General features: G+C 55.2%; 2 protein-coding genes across 4 annotated transcripts; one reads left to right on the forward strand and one right to left on the reverse strand.

Moving 5' to 3' along the window:
* Positions 1 to 185: 185 nt before the first annotated feature.
* On the reverse strand, positions 186 to 9,883 carry BSPRY (B-box and SPRY domain containing). The gene is made up of 5 exons (XM_039720341.1): positions 9,683 to 9,883; positions 8,536 to 8,766; positions 6,942 to 6,967; positions 5,723 to 5,847; positions 186 to 1,722 (listed from the first exon to the last, which is right to left on the reverse strand). Exons 1-5 carry the CDS (start codon positions 9,881 to 9,883, stop codon positions 1,193 to 1,195), a joined length of 1,113 nt encoding a protein of 370 aa, XP_039576275.1. The 3' UTR covers positions 186 to 1,192.
* Positions 9,884 to 11,504: 1,621 nt separating this feature from the next.
* On the forward strand, positions 11,505 to 19,559 carry WDR31 (WD repeat domain 31). 3 transcript variants are annotated; one of them, XM_039720198.1, is made up of 10 exons: positions 11,505 to 11,637; positions 12,874 to 12,968; positions 13,686 to 13,815; positions 14,201 to 14,275; positions 15,147 to 15,291; positions 15,375 to 15,475; positions 16,389 to 16,456; positions 16,817 to 16,958; positions 17,748 to 17,910; positions 19,174 to 19,559. In XM_039720198.1, the coding sequence occupies exons 2-10, from the start codon at positions 12,922 to 12,924 to the stop codon at positions 19,329 to 19,331; spliced, it is 1,029 nt and encodes a 342-aa protein (XP_039576132.1). In that variant the 5' UTR covers positions 11,505 to 11,637; positions 12,874 to 12,921; the 3' UTR covers positions 19,332 to 19,559. The 3 variants fall into 3 exon arrangements, with proteins under 3 accessions (XP_039576132.1, XP_039576133.1, XP_039576134.1); XM_039720199.1 differs by having other exon boundaries at positions 11,538 to 11,637; positions 12,877 to 12,968; XM_039720200.1 differs by having other exon boundaries at positions 11,552 to 11,637; positions 12,859 to 12,968.
* Positions 19,560 to 21,053: the final 1,494 nt, after the last annotated feature.

Below are 21,053 nucleotides of genomic sequence, written 5' to 3' on the forward strand. Positions count from 1 at the left end.
TCCAGGGAAGGTTTGCCCACACAGGGCACCCAGGACACCCCTGCCCAGGCCCTGCACTCTCAGTGTACCCCAGCTTTGCCACCTCACCAATATCCCCCCCTTCCCAACAGCAGTCACAGACAGGAGGTGCCTGCAGGTCTGCTGTGGGCAAAGCAGTCTGGAGCTGGGCAATTTCACTTAATGAATTGCCAGTTAACAAACTTTATTTCTCACTACCGAAATCAGCAAAGATGACCCTTTAAAGATTATTTTAAACCCCTTTCTCTGGCTCAACTCCAGGCCTACACCTCTCCTTCCTCCCTGCCTGCTGCCGTCAGCTCCCCATGTTTGCACCACGTTACACTCAAACCCCACTGCCTTGGGACACTCACTCTTTGTTTCTTTCTGCTGGTCTTTGTTCGTTCCTCTGCCTGGACATGGCCACAGCCCCTCAGCAGTGCCCCTGTCCCAGCATGGTTCCCCCACAGGGGACAGCCCCCCTGTGCTGTCCCTGCTCTGCAATGGGGCAGCTCCTCCCAAAGCGTCTCCAGCTGTGTCCCAATCAGGGACTCACAGAATCATTTCGGTAGGAAAACACCTTTAGATTGAGTCCAACTGTTCCCCCAACACTGCCTAGGCCACCATTAAACCATGTCCTCAAGTGCCACATCCACAACACCTTTCAAACCCCTCCAGGGATGGTGACTCCATCACTGTCTTGGCTAGATTGTGCCAGGGCCTGACCACCCTGAAATTTTCTCCAGGATCCAACTTAAACCTCTCCTGGCACAACTTGAAGCCATTTCCTCTTGTCCTTGCACTGTTGCTAGGGAGCAGAGCCTGGCCCCCGGCTCCACCCTCCTGCCAAGGAGTTGTAGAGCACACTATGTCCCTTTCCACAGGCCTCCTCCCTGCCACTTCTCCATACATATCTCTCACTGTTTCTCCTCTTTTTCCCAGCCCACCAGCAGACTGGAAAGCTGCCTTTGGTGGGGCAGAAATCACACAATTCACCCAGGAGCAGCTGGCCCAGCCAGGCATTACCAGACCCCTCACCCCAGCACAGGGTGGAGGCTCTGGGACGAGAGGAAAGCTGCAGAAAACACGCCAGGAACAGGTGTAGTGTGAAGGCAGGTGTTGTCTGAAGGGCCCTGGACACAGCCCAGAGCCCTGGCCGGGCTCCTTTCCCCCGGGCACTGCAGAGCACACACAGTCACACGCGGCCGAGCGAGATGCTCTGGTGTGCCACGGCAAAGACGGGGAACACGGGCTCCAGGAAGGGCTGGCGGTGGGAGAAGAGGATGGTGCAGGAGTCAGGGTCGTAGAAGAGCAGCTCCCCCCCTGCAAAGTCCAGCAGGACCCCGATCTCTGCCGGGGCCTTGATCAGCTCCACGGGCTGGGGCTGCCCCGCGTGCAGGAACCGGAATTCTTTGTCGTAGCGTGAGAACACCCAGGAGGCAGCGTTGAAGCCCAGGCGGCCTTCGTTGGCAGAGCCCTTCCTGGGCACGGAGCTGTAGCAAACCCCCAGCTTGTAGGCACAGCTCTGCTCCACGCTGACCTTCCAGGCACACACCCCCGAGTGGAAAGGTGCAGTGGCCAAAGCGTTGGGCCAGTGGTCAAACCGCTCGGGGCAGCCCGAGTCCACCTTTGCCTTCTTGGGGCTGAAGGTCAGGGTTCTCTTGTCTTCTGACAGGCTGAGGTGGGGGCTCAGGGTCTTCTCATCGATGTGAATCTCCTGTGAGCCTGCAAGAGATGCCACATGATGAGCACTGATGCAGTGGGCACCACCTGAGGTAGTCATGGCCATGAGAAACACAAGCACAACCACTCTCTCCTCACACAGCACTCCTGGGGCCCCCTCTGCTCCCCAGGGTGACAGTGCTGGGGGCTCAGGTTGGGTGCCACAGCTTCTCCTCTCAGCCAGGGCCAGAACAAGGCCGACATTCACCAAAGCCCAGACTCACCAGACACCTCTCCACCTTGCACCAAAGGCCCTGCTTATCTTCTTCTGACCCTGGCCTGACTCCCCACAAAACAGAACTTAGCAGGTTTGGTTCACCCTACTTTTGGGAGAGATCCAAACCTAGTTCCTGTCCTTTCCCACCCCTACAGTGGGTAAGCAGAGCCTGGCTGCTCCTCCCCCAGCCAGGGGAGCCAAGAGCCTGGCAAGACTGGGAGGGCTGTGTGCAGAAAACCTGCAAAGCTGGAAAAACAGGACTGGAGAGGGCCGGGCAGGGAAATCTCTTTCCTGCTACAAAGCCCCAGGTGTTGATCAACCCGCCCTGAGGTGCTGGGAGCAGCAAGGGGAGCTGGCACCAGGCTTAGTGCTGAGCATGGCTGTGACTGGATCTGGTTTAGCTGTGAAAGAAGAGGGTGCCCAGCTGCACAAACCCAGCCAGTAGCAGCCCAGGGTGGCCAGAGCACATAGCACCCCTCTTCAAAATCACAGAATCACAGGACTGTAGAGGTTGGAAAAGATGTCTAAGCTCATGGTGCCCAGCCCTGGCTGCATGCTTCCCCCTGAGACCCTTCTGTGGGTCTGCAGGCTGTGGAACTGCACAAGTGTGTCCTTCAGTCCCTAAATTTGTGAAGCAGGGGTGAGGCTGATGCCCAGTAGACTCATCTGCTCCTGAGGGGACCCAGCTCCTGCCAGCAGGTGCCCCTCCTTGCCCTGCCTTCCCCCACCCTCACTTTATTCATTTTAGGCCTTAAACCACCATGGAAACAGGGCTGGAGGGGTGCCTCAGTGGCTCTGCCATTCCTGCCAGCAGCTCTACCCCATCATGCCAGCACCGTCAGTGCCCAACACCCTCTGCTCAGCATCCAGAGCACAGCACAATGAGCCCTTAAAGAACCAAAGGATGACCTCAACAGGGCCATCCCAGAGCCCAGCCTGCTCCAGGACCCAGGTCAGCATCCCTCTAGCAGCAATCAGCACCCAGCAGCAGCAGCAATGCTCCAGGGTTTCCTCAGGCTGCACCTGCCCAGGTGCTCCCTGGCAGATGAACAGAGGCTGAATTATCCCTTTGCAAATCAGTGCCATGCACCTGTGCACGTTAGGTAGGAGTTATTGCAAGCCAGAGTGAGCCCAAAGAGGAGTTGAAGCCAGCATTTCCTTCAGCAGGAGCTGTCAGCCTCATTCACCTGATGATTTATTTCCCCACACAGCAGCCAAAGCTGAGCTCTCCACAGGGTTCTGGGGCTGCCCACGCTGCTGGTGTGCAGGGCTGCTTTCCAGGAAGCCAGAGCTGCTCTGAATTCATAGAAAACACAGCAGCACCAGACTTTATCTTCCTCTGGCAGAAAGAGGGCACTGAACCTCCTGCTGTGCCACACACAGCTGACCTAGGGCTGCATCCTGGTGGTCCATGTGGGGAAACACCACCCCAGTGACACCCACATTGTTGGCTCTGGAATTGCAGTTCCAGGGGAGCATCTGAGGGAGGGGAAGTGCTGGCAAAGTAACAGCAGAGTAATTCAGATCAGCAAATTTTGCCCCTCACACAAGTGTTTTGTAATGATTAAATATGGATTTTCACATATAATTCTGATGAATGATTGCACTGAGAATTGATCTCACCCCCAAGTCTATTTTCTCTGTGTCCTGTATCCATCAGGGTGGCCCTGGGACATGAGGGATACTGGGACAATAAATTCCACATGGTTAACAGCTCTGGGAAGCACATTTGTGTGAGCTGCAGCACATCTGGCTGCTTTTAAAAATCCAAGTTCCCATGAGCCGAGATCCCTCCCAAAACTGTGCCAGGAGATTTACATCATCCTGTGGTGTAAGGAAGAAGCTGCCAACCCCAAACAGAAGTGATACAAAGCCTGGATGCCAGGTGAAGGCATCACAGGAATCATGTTTATTTTTGAGAGTGAAATAGAGGCCCTTTTGCAGCTGCTTTCCAAGTATTTTAGAGGTTATGGAGTGAACCATCAAGGCTTGGAATTTTCTGTTTTCAAGCAAACAAACAAGACAGCCACCTGCTCACCTGCCTTTAGGAGAAGGGACCACAGAGTGACACTTCACACTACCGTGTCTTAAGGCAAGCTCAGACCACTGCTGTTAATATTAAATCTCTAAGGGTTGGTCCAGGGTGGCCTGGGGACTGATGGGATCCACAAGGATACACCAGGCATCCTCAGAATGCAGTAATGATATGTGAAATGTAACCACACTCTAAAAAAACCAAACAGAATGAAATTCCTGTGTAATAAGTGCATCAGCACACCCACCACAAGAATCAAATGCCCTAAGTCATTACATTTCACAAGGATGCTGTTGGGAGAGGAATCCTTACAAAAACCCTGTCACAGCAAAGAAAATTAGGGAAAGGCTTTCTGCTTGACTCCACAGCTCTGAACATTGAGAACCTACTTGATTGATTCTTTCAGGAAGAATTTCATCACTGAATGGGCTGTTAAATACTGGAAGGGACTGCCCAGGTGATGGAATAACCATCCCTGAGGGTGTCCAAGGCACAACTGGACCTGGCAGTTGCTCAGTGCTCTGGGCTGGCTGACCAGGTGGTGATCACAGGTTGGACTGGATGGTCTTAGAGGTCTTTTTCAGCCTGAACAATTCTGGGATTTTGTGGCACTGTCAATGCACCACTGCAGGGGCTGGCATAGAATCACAGAGTGATTTGGGCTGAAGAGACCCTAAGGATCACCTAGTCCCAACCTGCAGGGACACTTTCCTCAACTGCCAGCACTCACAAATTCCAAAGGGGGAAATTAATCACAAAGGGAGAGCAACACCAGAGTTTGCAGTAGATAAACACATGATGGTAGTGCTTGATAGGCATAGACTCTCAAGCTAATACTTAAAACCATGAGAGCAATAAAAACCTGAAGTGCAGACTTTGGAGATGGGCCTGGAAACAGGGAAAAACTGGAAACAGTTCAGAATCACAGCAAGATTAACAGAAATCAGAAGTTTTTACAGCAGCTTTCAAAAAACCACGCTAGGGATTGTTCAGAAGACAAATCACAAAGGATATTGCCATCTCTGAGAAACAAAAAATGCATTTGAAATACTCTAACAACAGAGTGAAACCAGTGTAAAAGCAAACATTTCACAACCAGTCATTCAAGCACATCACAGCCAGGGGAAAAATGTCTTTCCCTGCTTAACACAGCCAGCACCAACCAGGTAAACCAGTCCCAGAGCCTGTCAGTGGCCTGGCAAATGCCTCCAGTGCAGCCTCAGCTGTACAGCAGGGGCTGAGCCACAGCACAAACACCTCTAGAACCACCAGCTCATGCACAGCCACAACCTCGGCTTGTGATCAGAACACTGCTCCATCTACTCACTGCCCCCTGCACTGGGCAGTCTCACAGACACCCCACAGAAGAAATCACCCTCTCAAAGTCCCCAGCAGCCTGTTTGTGACAGAGATTCCCACAGCAGCATCAGCTTCACTGCTGTCACCCAGAGACTCAGGAAGCAGCAAAAGAAACCACACAACGTTAAAGCCACAGAGCTGATAAAACCCACAATCTTTTCAAACTCCAGTTCTTCCCTGAGCCACAGCTGCTTGGAGGCACCCCCTCCATCTCCCACAGCTGCTGCTGCCTCCCTGAATGGGCTCCCAGAAACAAGCAGGGGCTGGGAGAGCAGAGGGGCAGGACACAGCTTGAGGAAGTTTGGACACAGCATGAGGGTGTTTGTCTGGGCACAACATGAGTGAGGGTGCAGGAATCCCTGGAGCATGACAGATCTGAGCAAGACACTGACCTGTGAGGCAGCAGAGCACAGCACAGGCCCACAGTCGATGCAGCAGTGGACTCTGAACACAGGTCTGATTAAAGTTTAACTTCAGGGACTCCTGTGGCTCCAAGATTCCCTCCGCCAGCTCCGTCCTAGCAAAGGAAAACAGGAGTTGTTTCAAAATGCAATGATTTCTTGTGCTGGGAGGTGTTTAAAAGATTACAAGGAGGTATGGCAGAGGCTAAAGAGGAGCTCTGGTTGCAGAGAGACCACAGCAGGGGTGTCTGGGCCAGCTCTCACCGAGTGATACTTTCAGTTGGCTCTGCTCACAGTTCCTGGTGAAAGGGCTGCAGTGTTGTAAAACACATCCCAGAAGCCTGAGTCAACAGCTCCTCACTCAGCAGACACAGGGTAAATAAATGTGTCTGAGAGCAGCCATCAGGGTACCAGGGGAGCACAATGAACAGGCAGAGAATCAGATTTCCCCCTATTGCCACAGCCCCACAGTCTGGGCACAGAGGTTCCACCCAGCAGAGCCAGGGGTTTGCTGGCTCCTGTGGCCTGCAGAACTCCTGGTTGTGAGGACAGGCTGTGGCACAGGCTGCTGGGGATGTGCTGGAGCACATTCCATACTCTCCACGGGCACAAATACCCCCACAGGCCCTCTGGGAGCACAGTGCAGCCAGGGCCAGCACCCTCACAGCAGCCACAGAAAGAAATTACATAAATAAAATGAAATAGATTAAATAAAAACACAGCCACCAAGGTGGTTCTTCAGGAAGGGCAGCCCAGTGTCAGTGATAGGGCTGTTGGGGACACTGGGACCTGCAGCTGGCTCTCCCTGCCCATGCAGGGCTGGGGAGATGCTGTGCCAACCACCTCCTACATGGAGCACAGACCATCCCACCCCTGGTAACAGCCTGGCACAGCCTGCTCCATCCCCCAGCAAGCCCTGTGGGTTTCTAAGGAGCTGCAGAATTTCTCCCATAAGCAAGGAGTGTTGATCTGGGAAAGCACATGGAGCATCTCCAGGTGCAGCACAAGGAGCAGAGACAAGAGGCCACGCTGGCATCTCTGTGCTCTGTCCTTGTTCACAACAAAAGCAGCACAAGGGACAAAGGAGGTGTCATGGGGTGCCTGAGTCATGGCACACAGCACAGGAGCTGTGGGGATGCAGGTGTGGAGCAGGAGCAGGGAAAGCTTTGAGCAAGGTTAGGGAAAGGACCAGGAGCAGCCAGGTACTGACCTCTCGAAGATCTCTTGTTCTGCACGCTGGGGATAAGGAGAGAAAGAGTCATCAGAGCTTAAATCCCCACAGAAGACACCCCAAACACAGCAAACCCAGGAGCCAGGGAGCAGCGTTCCCCTTCCTGACCCAGAGAAGCCACCCCTCATCCCAACCCCAACCCTGGGGAGCACCAGGAGCATCCAACATCCATTTTCTTCAGCTGCAGCACTTCCTGACTCCAAAAATGAGTGGGAATGGCTGAAGGCAGTACACTGCACGTGTGGCTGGGACACTGTCTGCTGTTCCCTCTCTGTCCCCACCCCACTAGGGCAGGCTGCAGGAACAGCCTGTGCTCCCAGCAAACAACCCCAGGGCTTTCAGCAAAGGAGGGGAGCTGCAGAGGGACTAAGCCAAGAGTCAGGTGACCTCATGGTCAGTCCCACTTGTTTCTGTACCTGCTGGCCATGAGGCACTCTAAAGGTACAGAAAAGTGATAAGAAAATACCTGATCCCTGCTCAAATCCAAGCAGTGCACTCTGCATGCCTTCAGCTTTCCTGTGGCATGCCATGTGTTGATTCCAGATAGGCAGAAGTACCAACATTCACAGCTCAAGGTGGAAAACACGTGAACCCCTAATTCCCTTCCAAAAGGAGAAACTGAGGGTGTGGCTGCTCTCTGCCACAGGCAGCTGATGGATCCTGATCTCCAGCCTCTCCTCTTTGTGGTGCAGCTACGGCCCAGCACACCCAGGTGCTGGGGCAGGATAGGAACTGCCTTTCCCACCAAAGGAGCATCTGCTCTCTTTCCATGGGATTGGGTCTGGTTTCCAAGCCAAACTGCTGTTCCTCTCCTCACAAATGTACACGTGGGAAGCAGAGGCTGAGCATGGTGGTGGCAAGGCAGAGGTCCTGCTCACATCTAAAATGAGAGGAATCACTTGGGTGAAGCCAGATGATTCAATAACCAGAGAAGGAACTGAGCAAGGGGAAGCACAGGCTGCTTTGCACGGCAAATATCCTTAACAGGGCTAAGCCAGGCAACACTGGGGACTTTCCAGAAGAGCTGCAGGTGTTTCCAAGGGTCAGTTTTGATTAAACTAGACACTAGAAAACTGGTGGCACAACTAACAGTTGTCAGAGCAGCTCACAACCCAGAGCTGTCCTGGCTATCCAGCCTAAGGGCAACTACAAGCCCAGAGTTTGGAGACCTGAACGTGGGTGGTTCTGGACCTCATTGCAAGCAAGAGCAGGATCAGGCAGAGCAGATGCTCTAGGAACCACCAGAAACCACAGGGGCTTATCAGGATCAGGTCAAGGAGGTTCCCTGAGCCACACCTGCAAATGTCTGCAAATGGCCTGCCCAGGGAGGTGGTGCAGTCACCATCCCTGGGTGTGTTTAACAAAGCCTGGATGTGGCACTGGGTGCCAGGGTTTAGTTGAGGTGTCAGGGCATGGGTTGGACTCAATGATCTTTAAGGTGTCTTCCAACCTGGTGATTCTGTGAATTCCTTATGTCCTGCTCCTCCCAGCACAGCAGCTGCTGAACTCTGCATTTAAGTCCCATAACAAGACGTGCAGGTCAGCTCTGGGCTGCCTGGCTCTCCATACTCACCAGCAGGCCCTGGTCGTCCAGGTTGGTGATCATGTCCACCAGGTAGGTGCGGAGGGCACCCAGCTTGTGCAGAGCCTCTGTCCAGTGCACCTGCTGGGTGAGGATGCTCTGGTGTGCCCGCTCCTCCTCGGCGTGCACCCTCTCCAGCAGCCGCTGCTCCTCGCTCTCGCAGGCCTTCCCCACGAGGAGCAGCCTCTGGACCACCAGCTCCCGCGCCGCGCTGGCCGCGCTCTGCCACGCAAGGACACAGCAGGAGCATCAGCCCTGCTCGGCCCGAGAGCAGCCCCAGCTGCTTCTGCCAGCACTCCCGGGGCTCAGCCATCGGTGCCACTCTGCTAACTGAGCCCACGGCGCCTGGCACCATGCCAGCCCCAAACCTGCCCACTGCCTCCTCAGCCAGCCCCACACCTAAGTGACAACCTGCGAGGGACCAGAGTCCTGTCCCTCTGCAAACCTCCAGAGATTCACTGTGGGTGAGAAACAGAACAGGCTGAGACAGCTGGGGGTGCTCAGCCTGAAGGAAAGACGCCAGGGAGAACTTACAGCCCCTCCAGTGCCTAAAGGGGCTCCAGGACAGCTGGAAAGGGACTCAGGACAAGAGCCTGAAGAGACAGGACAAGAGGGAATGCCCTCCCACTGCCAGAGGGCAGGGTTATATGGAATATTGGGAAGAAATTTTCCTTGCAAGGGTGGTGAGATGCACAGGGTGCATCACCCAGAGAAGCTGTGCCTGCCCCTGGATTCCTGCAAGTGTCCAAATCCAGGCTGAATGGAATTTGGAACAACCTGGGATAGTGGGAGGTGTCCCTGCCTAGGGTAGAGGGTTGGAACTGGGTGGTCTTTAAGGTTCCTTCCAACCCAAACCAGTTTGGAATTCTATGATTCTATCACTGCCCTTTGTCCTCATCCTCAAGGAACAAATAAAATCAATGTAGGAATTCTAAGGCACTGATCCTAGCAGGATGTTTGATTGTTGTACACTCACACCATTGTCTATGCACATTTTCAGGCAAATGAAGCACGAATTCCAGGCACACCCTGGCATTCCATTTCCACAGCGGCATCGCGACGTTTTCCCCCTGGGAGCTGAGCATCCCCTCCGGGAATGGCGAGCAGGGAGCAGGCAGGGCCAGCCCCAGGGACTCACCTGGACGCCCTGGTCCTTGGCAGGCAGCACCTCGTCCACGTGCCGGGCGATGGCCGCGCTCTGCAGCTGGATCCGCTCGCAGCGCTCCACGAGCTTGTTCTGGGACACGGAGCAGCGCGGCGATGGATGCGGGTCGGGACGGGGCCCCGAGCCCACACCCACACCCGCCCGGTCCCCTGCACCCCCACAGAGAGCCCCCATCCCCACGGGGACCCCCGAACAGCCCCACACCCCGCATGTGCCAGGAGCCCCGCGCAGAGCCCCCGTCCCATCCTCGGCTGGGCCCACACCGCCCGGGGCTCCTCCGGAGCACCCAGCTCCGCGTGGGGACACGCGCACGGCCCCGCACCCTGCCAGGGACCCCCGGGGCCCCACACAGCCCCAGCGACCCCACACAGCTCAGGGACCCCACACAGCCTCAGGGACCCCACACAGCCCCAGGGACCCCACACAGCCCCAGGGACCCCACACCCGGTCTGGGATCTCCACACCCGGTCTGGGACCTCCACACCCGGTCTGGGACCTCCACACCCGGTCTGGGACCTCCGCACCCTGCCAGGGACCCCCGCGGCCCCACACATCCTCAGGGACCCTACACCCGGTCTGGGACCTCCACACCTTGCCAGGAATCTCCACGGCCCCACACACCCCCAGGCACCCCACACCCTGCCAGGGACCCCCAGGCCCCACAGCTGCCGAGGCACCCCCACACCCCGCCAGGGACCCCTGTGGCCCCCTACCCCCACCGGGACCCCCACACACGCCCAGGGAGCCCCATATCTCCCCAGCGAGCCCCATATCTCCCCAGGGACGCCCATACCCACCCAGGAGCCCTTACACTCCCCGGCACGCCCGCCCGGACCCCCGTCCCGCCGCAGCTCCCCAGCCCCGCTGCCCCCCAGCCCCGGGCTCCCCTCAGCCGGCCCGAGCCGAGTGCGCGGCGGGGCCGGGCCGGGCAGGGCCGCGGGGCTGCCCCAGCGCAGGGACGCGATTCCTCACAAACCTTTCCTCTCAAACCTTTCCTCACAAACCTTTCCTCACAAACCTTTCCTCACAAACCTTTCCTCACAAACCTTTCCTCACAAACCTTTCCTCTCAAACCTTTCCTCACAAACCTTTCCTCACAAACCTTTCCCGAGGGCGGCCCCGCCTCGCCCCTGCCAGCGGCACATGGCACTTGAGGGGCTCCCTCGGGATGCTCCCATCACAGGGACCCGGGATGCTCCCACTGACCCTTACCGGGCCACCCCCATCCATAGAGACCCGGGATGCTCCCAGTGAACCCCACAGGCTCACCCCCATCCCAAGGGACCCGGGATGCTCCCATTTAACCCCACAGGCTCACCCCATCCGCAGAGACCTGCCAGCACCACTGTGGGGTCACACCCAGCTCCAGGAACCCAGGATGTCCCCCCATTCTCCCCAAAGCTGAACACCCTCCTCAAAGGGATGCTGATTTCCCCGTGAGGATGGGACAGCTCTGCTGGGGTCCCTGTGCTGCTGCTGTGGTTGTTGATGTTCCTTATCCCACGGTGCAGGTTTCGCTGCAGAGCCTGGACAGGTGGAGGCAGCAGTATGGCTTAATTTTCAAAAGCAATTCAGTAAAAAAGGTTTCTGTCAAGTGATGCATTTGGGGGGAAGGGAGGATAAGGGCATCCTCCAGCATGAAACTCAGGCTGCTGAGGTGAAGCTTGGTGTGGATCAGTTGTCATAGCATCCCTGAGTTTTTAGAGTTTTGTGGTGCAGCAGCTGATGGATAAATGCGTGTTGGGATACAGACAGCAAAACCTTGGATTAACATCCTGCCTGAGTGCTGTTCTCATCCAGGATGGAGAAAAATCTGTTCTTTCTTGCAGTGAGGAAGAGGCAGGAGAACAGTGAGACCCAGAACAAAGCTCCCACCTTCCCTGCAGCCTCCCCTGGCCTCGAGCCACTCCCTGTGAGCTGATGTGCAGGTAGGGATGAACATGAACTAACTGCTGGTTGGAAACAGTAACCATCACAATTAAAAACTCAGAATTCCCGCCTTAGCTCTTCCTAGAGCCTTGTTTTGCAACTTCCAGAGTTCTCCCACTGTCAGAGAAAAATCACTTTCCTGATGGACTGAAATGACTGGGGCACTTGGTCTGATTGAAAGAATAAATTGCCAAATTAACACAGCCCCTTAGCTGTGAGATTGATCATTCCTCACATCTTTGGAACATGCAAACTCATGGATAGAACAGCAGGAGATTAACTGGGTATTACTAATTGCTAATCACAAAGGCTGTCAGGGTAAAATTAGAAAGGGAATTTTGTAGAAAACTTTTGCTCAGTGCTTCCAGGATTTGGTTTTGACTTTTTTTGTGGGCAGAACCTTCAAGCAGTTTTTTGCTGGAAAAAGCAGATTGGGTTTTTTTTCCCTGATTTTGATTAGCAAAATGCTGCAGCCATGGAAGATGGGCATGCCAGCAGACTAAATCCAATTAGTGTGCCTGGAGCTAAGCAGCAGGCAGTTATTGTCTGTGACAATTCACTGTCACTGAGACTGGTTTCTGCTGGGTCTGTGGGGACAGGGGAGGTGCTGCTCCTCCCCTGGATGGGTCTGCAGGGTCTGGCTGTGCTCCTCTGGGCAGGGACCAGCCTGGCCAGCAGGTGTTTGCTGAATGCTGCTGGGTTTATCCACGCGGTCTTGCCTTGCCTGGAACTGGTGTAGGGACATGGAGACTTTTCCCAAAGTGTTCCTCAGCTCAGGGAAAGATCACTTCAAGTATTGCCAGGCTGAGCTGGGGCTGCCTGTGCCTGCACCTGCACTTGGTCCCACCAGAGCTTCAGTCTGAAGGTGTTTGCCTTCACCAAGCCAAACACTGGGATCTCCAGGATGTATGGAAGTCCAGACCAGATCCAGGAGTAACAGGAGGTGTAAAGAATGACAGGCAGCAGCTCCATCTTTGTTGTGGCCAAGCTTGGACATTTTTAAGCTCAGTGTGAGGTCCCAGTGACCTCACCCTGCTGCTGGCTCTGCTCTGAGCTAAAGGCTCCACTCAGGACCTCCAGATGTCCCCTCCTCTGAGGTTTTCTCCTTACTCTGCTTTGAGTTAGGATGTAGATAACACATTACCAGCACCTTATCCTGTATGTGTGACAAACAGAAACCCCTCTGGATCCCTGGTGGTGCCATGTCCCCTCACCCACAGGTTGTGTCCCCACAGCAGGTACTCGAGGTGCTGATGTGACACCCACCACTGGTTGCCAGGACCATGGGGAAACTGCAGAGCAAAATCAGCTTCCACACCTCCAAATACAGGTAAAGCAATGCTGGAAGATCAGGTCTTGTTAATAAACCAGGTGTGAGAGTGAAGAGAGCACAAATGAGCAGAGAATATGGAAAGCACAGGGGTTTAGTTTCATTATTGGATGTTTGAACCAGGTTTTCATTTCTAACCCTCACTTAAAAAGTCTGCTCAGCCTCTTTGGGAGGACTGAAACCCCAAGTGTCACTCACAGGAATGGCCAAGCATGTAACCATGGCCAGTGGTTGTGCTCTGTGATGGATAAGGAAGGGGAACATCTCCAGGAGTGGCTCTGTGGCCCAGTACCCAAACTGCTTTGTTGTGTCCTCAGAGCCTGCCACCAGCCTTCATGGCCAAGATGAAATAATTCAGTCCCTGGCAGCGGGGAGAGGCTTCTCTGCCTGGAGAGCAGCACGGGGTGGCAGTGGGGGGACTCGTGCCAGGGAGGTGTCACAGCAAAGAGCAGCAGAGCCTGACCCATGGGAGGGCTGTGGAGGCTGGTGAGGTCAAAATCTCTTTTCTTCTTTTCACCAGCACAGAGCGAGCGACAGACAATTAAATATTCAGCAGCTCTGGAGCTGGGATAGGTCTGCCCCATCTCACTCACAGCCTCTCTCTGGCTGTCCAAGGCAGATGTTGTCATGTCAGAAGATGCCAGAGGTGCCAGGGAATACCACCTGACCTCTCCTCCCAGCCCTGCAGCTCCCGGTGCTGTCCCTGTTCCTCTGCAGGGCTGACGGCTCCGTGGGACAGGCGGGACCCGCTGGTGCCTCCCGGCAGCACAGCCCCACTCACACCGACGCTGTCACCTCTGTGGCTGCCCTCCAGCCAGACCTGTGTGTGTCAGGAGGAAGGGATAAGGTGAGGTATCCCCTGGGACAGGATAATATATCAACAGCTTCAAAAGTAAGGTTGAAGTGTGAGCTTTGAACATTTCCGTGATGGTGGCTATGTCAGTGCCTGGATTTAGAAAGGAGAAATGAGCTTAGAGTGAGGGCACACCCTGAAGCACATGAACTCAAATTTTGTAACCTCTCCAGAGCTCATGTCACATCAAATGCTCCCTCCCAGGCTTGGGATCGCCAGAATGACTCTTACATCACCTGTCTGTAAGGACAGCTGTACATGCTCTGGGAGCTGAAAACCAGAGGAACCTGTTCCCTGTCCTGTGGACTGTGCACAAGTCTTGGTATGACATGTCCTCCCTGCCCTGCTCTCGTGCTGACCCCTGTCCCTGTCCCTGCAGAGCGTGGCTGTGTCCAGCTGGAGGTCCGGGGCTGCCCTGCGCCGCTTCACCGGCCACGAGCGTGAGGTCACCAAGGTGAGGGCTGGGGAGCCAGGAATGATGCAGCACTGGTTTGTCATCCACAAGAAAGGTGGGATCAGAGCATTCCTGGTGTCCAGCTGCGGATGGTTGATGACCTTAAATGTCTTTTCCAAACTTAATGATTCATCAATCTGTGATCAGAACACATTAGATTTTTTCCAAGGTCCCAACAGATACTTTTGGAAGCAGCATGGAGTGTTGCATTCAGACTAAACAGGGATGTAGGAGGTCTGGATGTGAGCTTGTCTTCCCTTCCAAGAGACTGTATAGCAAAAGCTGGATGAATTATGAGGTCAAGCTTCTGATGCAGAGATGCCATTCAATTTTCTTCAGGCCTCATTCTGCTAGACTTGACATTATTCCACAAATCAGCCATGCCTGGCTGAGACATTCTGGGAATACCCATGCCATGTGCTGTAGCAGGCATATTCTGGGAATAGCAGGGCTTTAATTTCCTTTCTGAGACTGGGATGACAAAGCCAAGCAGGCTTCTGGGAGGACCTGAAGGGGGCTGTAGCTGTGAGTGGTGTGGCCAGTGCACCTCTGCAGGGGACAGCCCCAGTTCCCCTGGGCTGTGGGTACTGCAAAGACAAAGGGGGCTTTGTTCACCTCAGTGCTCAAAACAACTGTGCACTGGGCTCATTTGGGTTTGTAAGGATGTTTTTCTTATAAAAGAAATGGTTTCTACAAACAAGACCTGAGAGCACCCATCCACCATCCCTGGCTCTGAGGGGACAGAGTTGGGAAGCCAGGCTCTCCCCAGTGGTGTTCCTGCACGTGTTGGGCTGTGGCAGGACAGCAGCAGAGTTGTGCTCTCCCTGTGAGCTGGGTGGGAGGATGAGCAGCTTCTTCTGGTCCTTGGCAGGTCACCTCAGCCCTTGACTCCAGCAGAGTCTTCAGCGCATCCCGGGACAAGACAGTGATGATGTGGGAGCTTCACGGGACTTCGGGGCCAAGCCAGCACTTCCCAGGACATGACCTGGTTGTTACTGGACTGGCTGTGAGCCCAGGTGAGGGACAGCAAACTCCCAGTCCCCAGGGACTGGCTGAGAGTGTTTTCTGCCTTGTTTTTGGTGTTAACTTGTGGTTGCAGACGCCTCCCAGCTGTGCACGGGCTCCCGGGACAACACTGTGTGCAAGTGGGACACCGAGACTGGGGAATGTCTGGGCAGAGCTGCCATCTCCAGGAATCTGGTAGGATGTGCTGGTTCCTCCAATCCCATCCCATCATCCACCCCCCCTCCCTGCCCACATGGTTATTTCACACCTGGAGCTGTGCAGAGGGAATTTGCTGGGAGCTTGGTGCCAAAGGGAGCCCTTGGGACACTGTGCACCTGGGCAGGCCCAGCTTGAGGCTGGTTATTCTCCAGGTAACAACAAACCCAGGAGCACAAAAGTACCAAGGGACTCATGGCAATTTATCAATGCTCTAACTCTGAGCTGTTTGGAAGCACACAGAGTCATGGAATCACTGAGGTTGGAAAAGACCTCTAAGACAGAGTCCAGCCATTCCCCCAGCACTGCCACAGCCACCATTAAGTCATGTCCCCAAGTGCCACATCTACACAGCTTTTAAATCCCTCCAGGGATGGTCACTCCACCACTGTCCTGGGCAGCCTGTGCCAATGCCTGACCACCCTTTCAGCGAAGAATTTTTCCCCATTATCCAGCCTAAACCTGCCTTGGCACAACTTGAGGCAATTTCTTCTCATTGCTTGTTTCCTGGGAGCAGAACCTGACCCCCACCTGGCTGCACCCTCCTGTCAGGGAGTTGTGGAGAGCCAGAAGATCCCCCTGAGTCTCCTTTTCTCCCCTGTGCAGTGGGGCTGCATTCTCTCCTGTACCAGCCCAGAGCTGGGGTGGGTACCACCCCCTGGTGCCTGTGCTGTCCCTGCTCCCATGGCCCTGTGTCCTGCTGCTGGCACCTCCCAGCAACCCCGCTGGGACTGGACCTGGCAGGGGAGCAGAAAAAGTCTTCATCCAACATTTCCAGCTCCCAACCCAGCAGGAGGAGGGAGAGGATGGGAGCTCAATGATTCCATCCTCAGGCAGACACAGCCTGGGCTGCACACAGAGGTGACTCCTGCTCATCTTTCCCTTTCCACAGGTCACACACCTGTGCTGGGTTCCTGGGGAGCCTTATGTCATCCAGACCTCAGAGGATAAAACCACCAGGTAAATTCTCCCTGTGGCCAGAGAGCAGGGAGGTTCAGCCCGAGGCTGTTGTGGGGTTGGTTGTCATGACCACTTCTGGTGTGGCTAAAAGCCACCTGCCAGCTCACCTGGACCTTGGAGTGTGACCTCCAGCTGGGTGCAACACTGGGTGGTGACTGCAGGTGAAAAGGAGAAATTGTGAGAAAGAAAGCTGGAGAGTGATCCAGCATGGATAAATGCAGGGAGAGAGGGACACAGAGAGAGTTTGGGAGCAGCCAGGACAGAGCTGTGGGCACAGCCGGGGTGCGCGGGAGGGCACAGAGGGAAGCCATGGTGGTGATGCTGCCTCAGGGTCCCCCTGCCCTCTGCTGCTCCCTGCAGGGTGTGGGACAGCCGGGAGCTGCAGGTGGCCCACACGTTCCCAGCCAAGCAGCACATCCAGACGTGCTGTGACGCGAGCCAGGACGGGCGGTACTGCCTGAGCAGCAGCAGCGGCTGCGCCGGCCACGGCGCCGAGGCCACCGTGAGTGCCCTGGGCTCGTGCTGCCTTCCCTCCCACACCACAGCAGGCAGGGAGAGCAGCACTCCACTGCTCCAGGGGCTGAGCGCTCCCACTGCCCTGGCCTTGGGCTGCTGTCTTCCTGCCTGGCCCTTTGGGAAGTTCTGCTCAGAAAATATCAGCAGTTATTCCTCCTGATGAAACCATGGGATTTACCCATCCCTGTAAGTGTCTAAGGCCAGGCTGGGTGGGGCTTGAAGCACCCTGATCTAGTGAGTGGCATCTGTGCCATGGCAGGGAGTTGAAACAAGGCGGTCTTTAAGGTTCCTTCCAACCCAAAATGAGTCTGGAATTTCATTTCAGTAAAACACACGGGAAAAAACAATGGATGCCATTGAGGAACACAAGGTTCCTGCTGAAAGCCTGTAAGGGATCCTTTGTTCCAGGTGTTTCCAAACCAGGGGTTCAGTCCTGTAGGTTTTCAGCCCTGCGTGTGAGGATCAGGAGGATGAAACAATCCCATGCCAGGGTGGGCAGGGTTGAGCATGGGAGCAGGCTGGACACTTCTTACCTGCCTGCACAGTCTTAGCTTGTTGCCTCTAATGAGTGTAGCCATGTCCTCAGTCACCATTGTTGAAAATCCTTTGGGCTTTGATGCTCTCCAGGACTGTGAGCATGAGCAGGGACAAGGGCAGTAGCCATGGCACTCTGAGGATTGGTGAGGAGCTCTTTTATCCCAGCCCACCTTCCTGTCCTGGTAAAACAACTCCATGCTGGCACAGCTGGGGCTCTACCACTGCCTGTTTCCTGCAGCTCTGGGACCTGAGGCAGACCAGGGGCCGAGTGTGTGAGTACAAGGGGCATTTCCAGACCACCACCTCGTGTGTCTTCCTGCCCCGGGGCCCCACGCTCGCCCCCAGCATTGCCACATCGTCCAGCGACAGCACAGTGAAGGTCTGGGACCAAGGCACTGCAGGTAGGGGACGCTCCTGCCCACTCCTTGTTCCTTTCTCCTGGATGACAAACCCACTCCCCCCAGTTCTGTCTGCTGTGGTGATGGGCAGGGTGACTGCTGCAATCTCAGGGCAGGATGGAGAAATGCCCCAGAGCAAACCCAGGGCTCAACAAACATGAAGGAGCTGCATGTCAGAGATGACAGAGATCTTCCCTCAGCTAAAAGGAAGAATTACCAGGCAGCTTTTAAAGATACTTGGAGCTAAGCCATGAAAGGACAAATGATAGAAAGAAAAAAACTCCAGAGATTTCTGCTTAAGTAGAAAGTTGTAAGGAATGGAATTTGTACTGGAGGACAGAGGGCTGATCAGCCAACACCCTCATTTTGGTTGTCCTCCTGAAGGGGAATCGTGGGCATTTTGGGGTTAAACCTGGTGATGAGGGTGAGTCCCTCCCTGAGTTGGACACAAAGGGGTTTGTTTGCCTGCCAAGCCCTGCCATGGCAGCAGGTTCTTAGTAACCCTTGTGCTGCAGGCAGAGATCTCTTGGGAGCTGTTCAGGCTCACAGCATTAGACACTCCCCGGGGCTAAGCCCCTCTCCAAGGGAACTTATTTAAGATGGGATGAAAATAGAAACCTGAGGCTTTCCTGCAGAGAAGGACCTTCTGTTCTCTTACCTGTTCCTTTGCCTGGTGCCTGTGCACCCAGGGTGGCTGTAAGGGTGGCAGCAGCTTGGATCCCCTTGCCTTCCCAGCTGGGTGAGCCATAATCCAGCTGCTCTGGGAAGGGTGCAGGTAACCAGGAGAGGCAGCTGCCTCTGGGTCCAGGCCAAGTGCAGCTCTGTTTGCAGCTCAGCCTGGGGCTGGGGTCTCTGCACAAATTGTCTCAGGGAGTTTAATAATAGACACAAACAGAAAGGCTCCTGTGTAAATCTGATTTCTCTTGGAGATTCATCAAAACTAAGAAATGTGGGACAAAAAGGTGGGTTGGAAATGGCTCCAGGCACATCCTAGAGCTCTGCCCAGTGGGGGCTCCAGGTCCATCCAGCCCTGCTTTCTCTCCCAGGAAGGGGCAGAGCCTGACCCCAGTCTGGATCCCTGTCAGCCACGCTGACTGGGCAATGCACGGGGTGAGTCTGTACCAGGGGCACATCCCAAGGTGTTGAAGTGTGGATCCAGGCAGCAGCTCACCCACCTCGGGCGAGCAGAGCCTGGAGGTGAGAGATTGGTGTGGCCCTGCCTCATTCAGCACACCCAGCATCCCTCCCGTGTCCCTTCCCTTGCAGCCTGCCTGGCCACGCTGTGCCTCGAGGGCTCGGGCCCGCTGGCCTCGCTGGCCGCCTGCGACAGCTCCACGCTGCTCTGCGCCAGCAGCTCCGGCATCCGCGTGCTCCGGGTGAGCGGCGGCGCCGAGACTGTCCTGGAGGAGGTGGCGGCGTTCTGAGCACCAGAATCGCCTGTCAGACACTGTCCTGGAGGAGGTGGCAGCGTTCTGAGCCCCGGAACCCCCATCTCAGACTCCAGGGTCCCAGGAGGGGATGTGACCCCCAAGAGCTGCCCTGACGGCAGGCAGCAGGGACTCTGTGCCTGTGGGGCATGGCAGCAGGGCTGGGGCAGTTGCTGGTTGGTTTGTGGGTGGCAGGGAGGCATCAGAGCTGTGCAGAAAAGCCAAGCCCTGGGAGCCTTCAGCTCCTTCTCCTGACTGAGCCTCCTGCATTTTCCTTACAAAGGCTCCCTGGGCAGAGGGAGATGAGACACCAGGACCAAGGAACAGATACTTGAGCTGAGTATCTGCTGATCGAGAAAAGCCAAGCCCTGGGAGCCTTCAGGCCAAGCTCCTGCTCCTGACTGAGCCTCCTGCATTTTCCTTACAAAGGCTCCCTGGGCAGAGGGAGATGAGACACCAGGACCAAGGAACAGATACTTGAGCTGAGTATCTGCTGATCTGAGTATCCAGGCTGAGCCCAGCTGGATCTGGGCTTGGACCAGAGGAGACTGCAAGGAAATAATTCTCCTGTGTTACTTGTTGGCCTCTCATTCCATCGTATTTTCCCTGGAAGGAACTGTGCTCATGTTCCCAAGGAACACAGAGCTCCTCTCCAGCTGACAACAGGGAGGTGAATCTGTCATCTCTTTATTCTTGAAAGTTTTCATCTGAGCTGGAGGGACCCACCAGGATCACCCAGCCCAGCCCTGTCCCTGCCCAGACCCCCCAAAACCCCACCCTGGGCATCCCTGGCAGCGCTGGCCAAAGGCTCCTGGAGCTCTGGCAGCCTCGGGGCCGTGCCCATTCCCTGGGGAGCCTGGGCAGTGCCAGCACCCTCTGGGGGAAGAGCCTTGCCCTGAGCTCCAGCCACTCCCTGGCTCCTGTCTCTGTCCTAGGGAGCAGGGATCAGAGCTGCCCCTCAGGAGGAGCTGCAGACCCTGATTAATCTCCCCTCAGCCTCCCCTTCTCCAGGCTGAACAAACCCAATGACCTCACCCCTCCTCAGCTGTTCTGTACACCAGCAGAAATCAAACTGTGCATTGTGAAATTCCTGTAATTTCTCCATTCCTTGTGAGGCCCAGAGCCAGGATACACACTCAAAACCTGTTTAGATCTTCCAGGGCACATTATTTGCAAAACCTCAATTTAAACAACAAACAAGTACAAAAGCTCTCCCCAGGGCAGGGCAGAACAAGCCAATCCTACACTGAGTGACCTCACACAGCAAACCCTAAACGTGAGATGCTGAAAGGGATTTGCAACACCCAGTCCATGAGATAACTCATGGAGTAAGACACAAGGTGGTACCTGGAAAAGGAGATTCCCTGGCCTTGGACATCTACTGTAAGTGAATCCAGGGGGATGCAGATCTCCATCCAGACACCCGTGAGGAGGCTGGGGAAGGAGGGCACCACGTGCCTCTCCCTCTGAGCTCTCACACACCTACCAAAAAGGAAGGTGAGAAGGGCAGTAACAGAAGCTGAACCACACACCAAACCTGAAATGCTCTGTGGTTACTGCAAATGTTTGGAGGACACCAGGGAGCTGAACTTGGAAGGGAGAGAAGTACATGGATCAAAATTACAGCAGAAAGTGGTACCTGCAGTATAAAAACAGTCCAAAATGTGGGAAAACCCCCAAGACTTGACACCAACCAAGTCCAGGCCAACAGTGGTGCTT

The sequence above is a fragment of the Passer montanus genome, unplaced genomic scaffold, assembly GCF_014805655.1.
Source record: "Passer montanus isolate IOZ18808 unplaced genomic scaffold, ASM1480565v1 scaffold43, whole genome shotgun sequence".
Taxonomy (NCBI): Eukaryota; Metazoa; Chordata; class Aves; order Passeriformes; family Passeridae; genus Passer; species Passer montanus.

Coding starts and splice junctions, on each gene's coding strand:
- BSPRY (XM_039720341.1), bottom strand. CDS start 9,883: ATGGGGGCTCTCTGTGGGGGTGCAGGGGACCGGGCGGGTGTGGGTGTG. Junction 5,848..6,941: donor GAACAAGAGATCTTCGAGAG/GTCAGTACCTGG, acceptor TTCCTTTGCTAG/GACGGAGCTGGCGGAGGGAA. Junction 1,723..5,722: donor TGTGCTCTGCTGCCTCACAG/GTCAGTGTCTTG, acceptor CATCTCTTGCAG/GCTCACAGGAGATTCACATC.
- WDR31 (XM_039720198.1), top strand. CDS start 12,922: ATGGGGAAACTGCAGAGCAAAATCAGCTTCCACACCTCCAAATACAG. Junction 15,292..15,374: donor TGGACTGGCTGTGAGCCCAG/GTGAGGGACAGC, acceptor TTGTGGTTGCAG/ACGCCTCCCAGCTGTGCACG. Junction 17,911..19,173: donor CTGGGACCAAGGCACTGCAG/GTAGGGGACGCT, acceptor CTTCCCTTGCAG/CCTGCCTGGCCACGCTGTGC.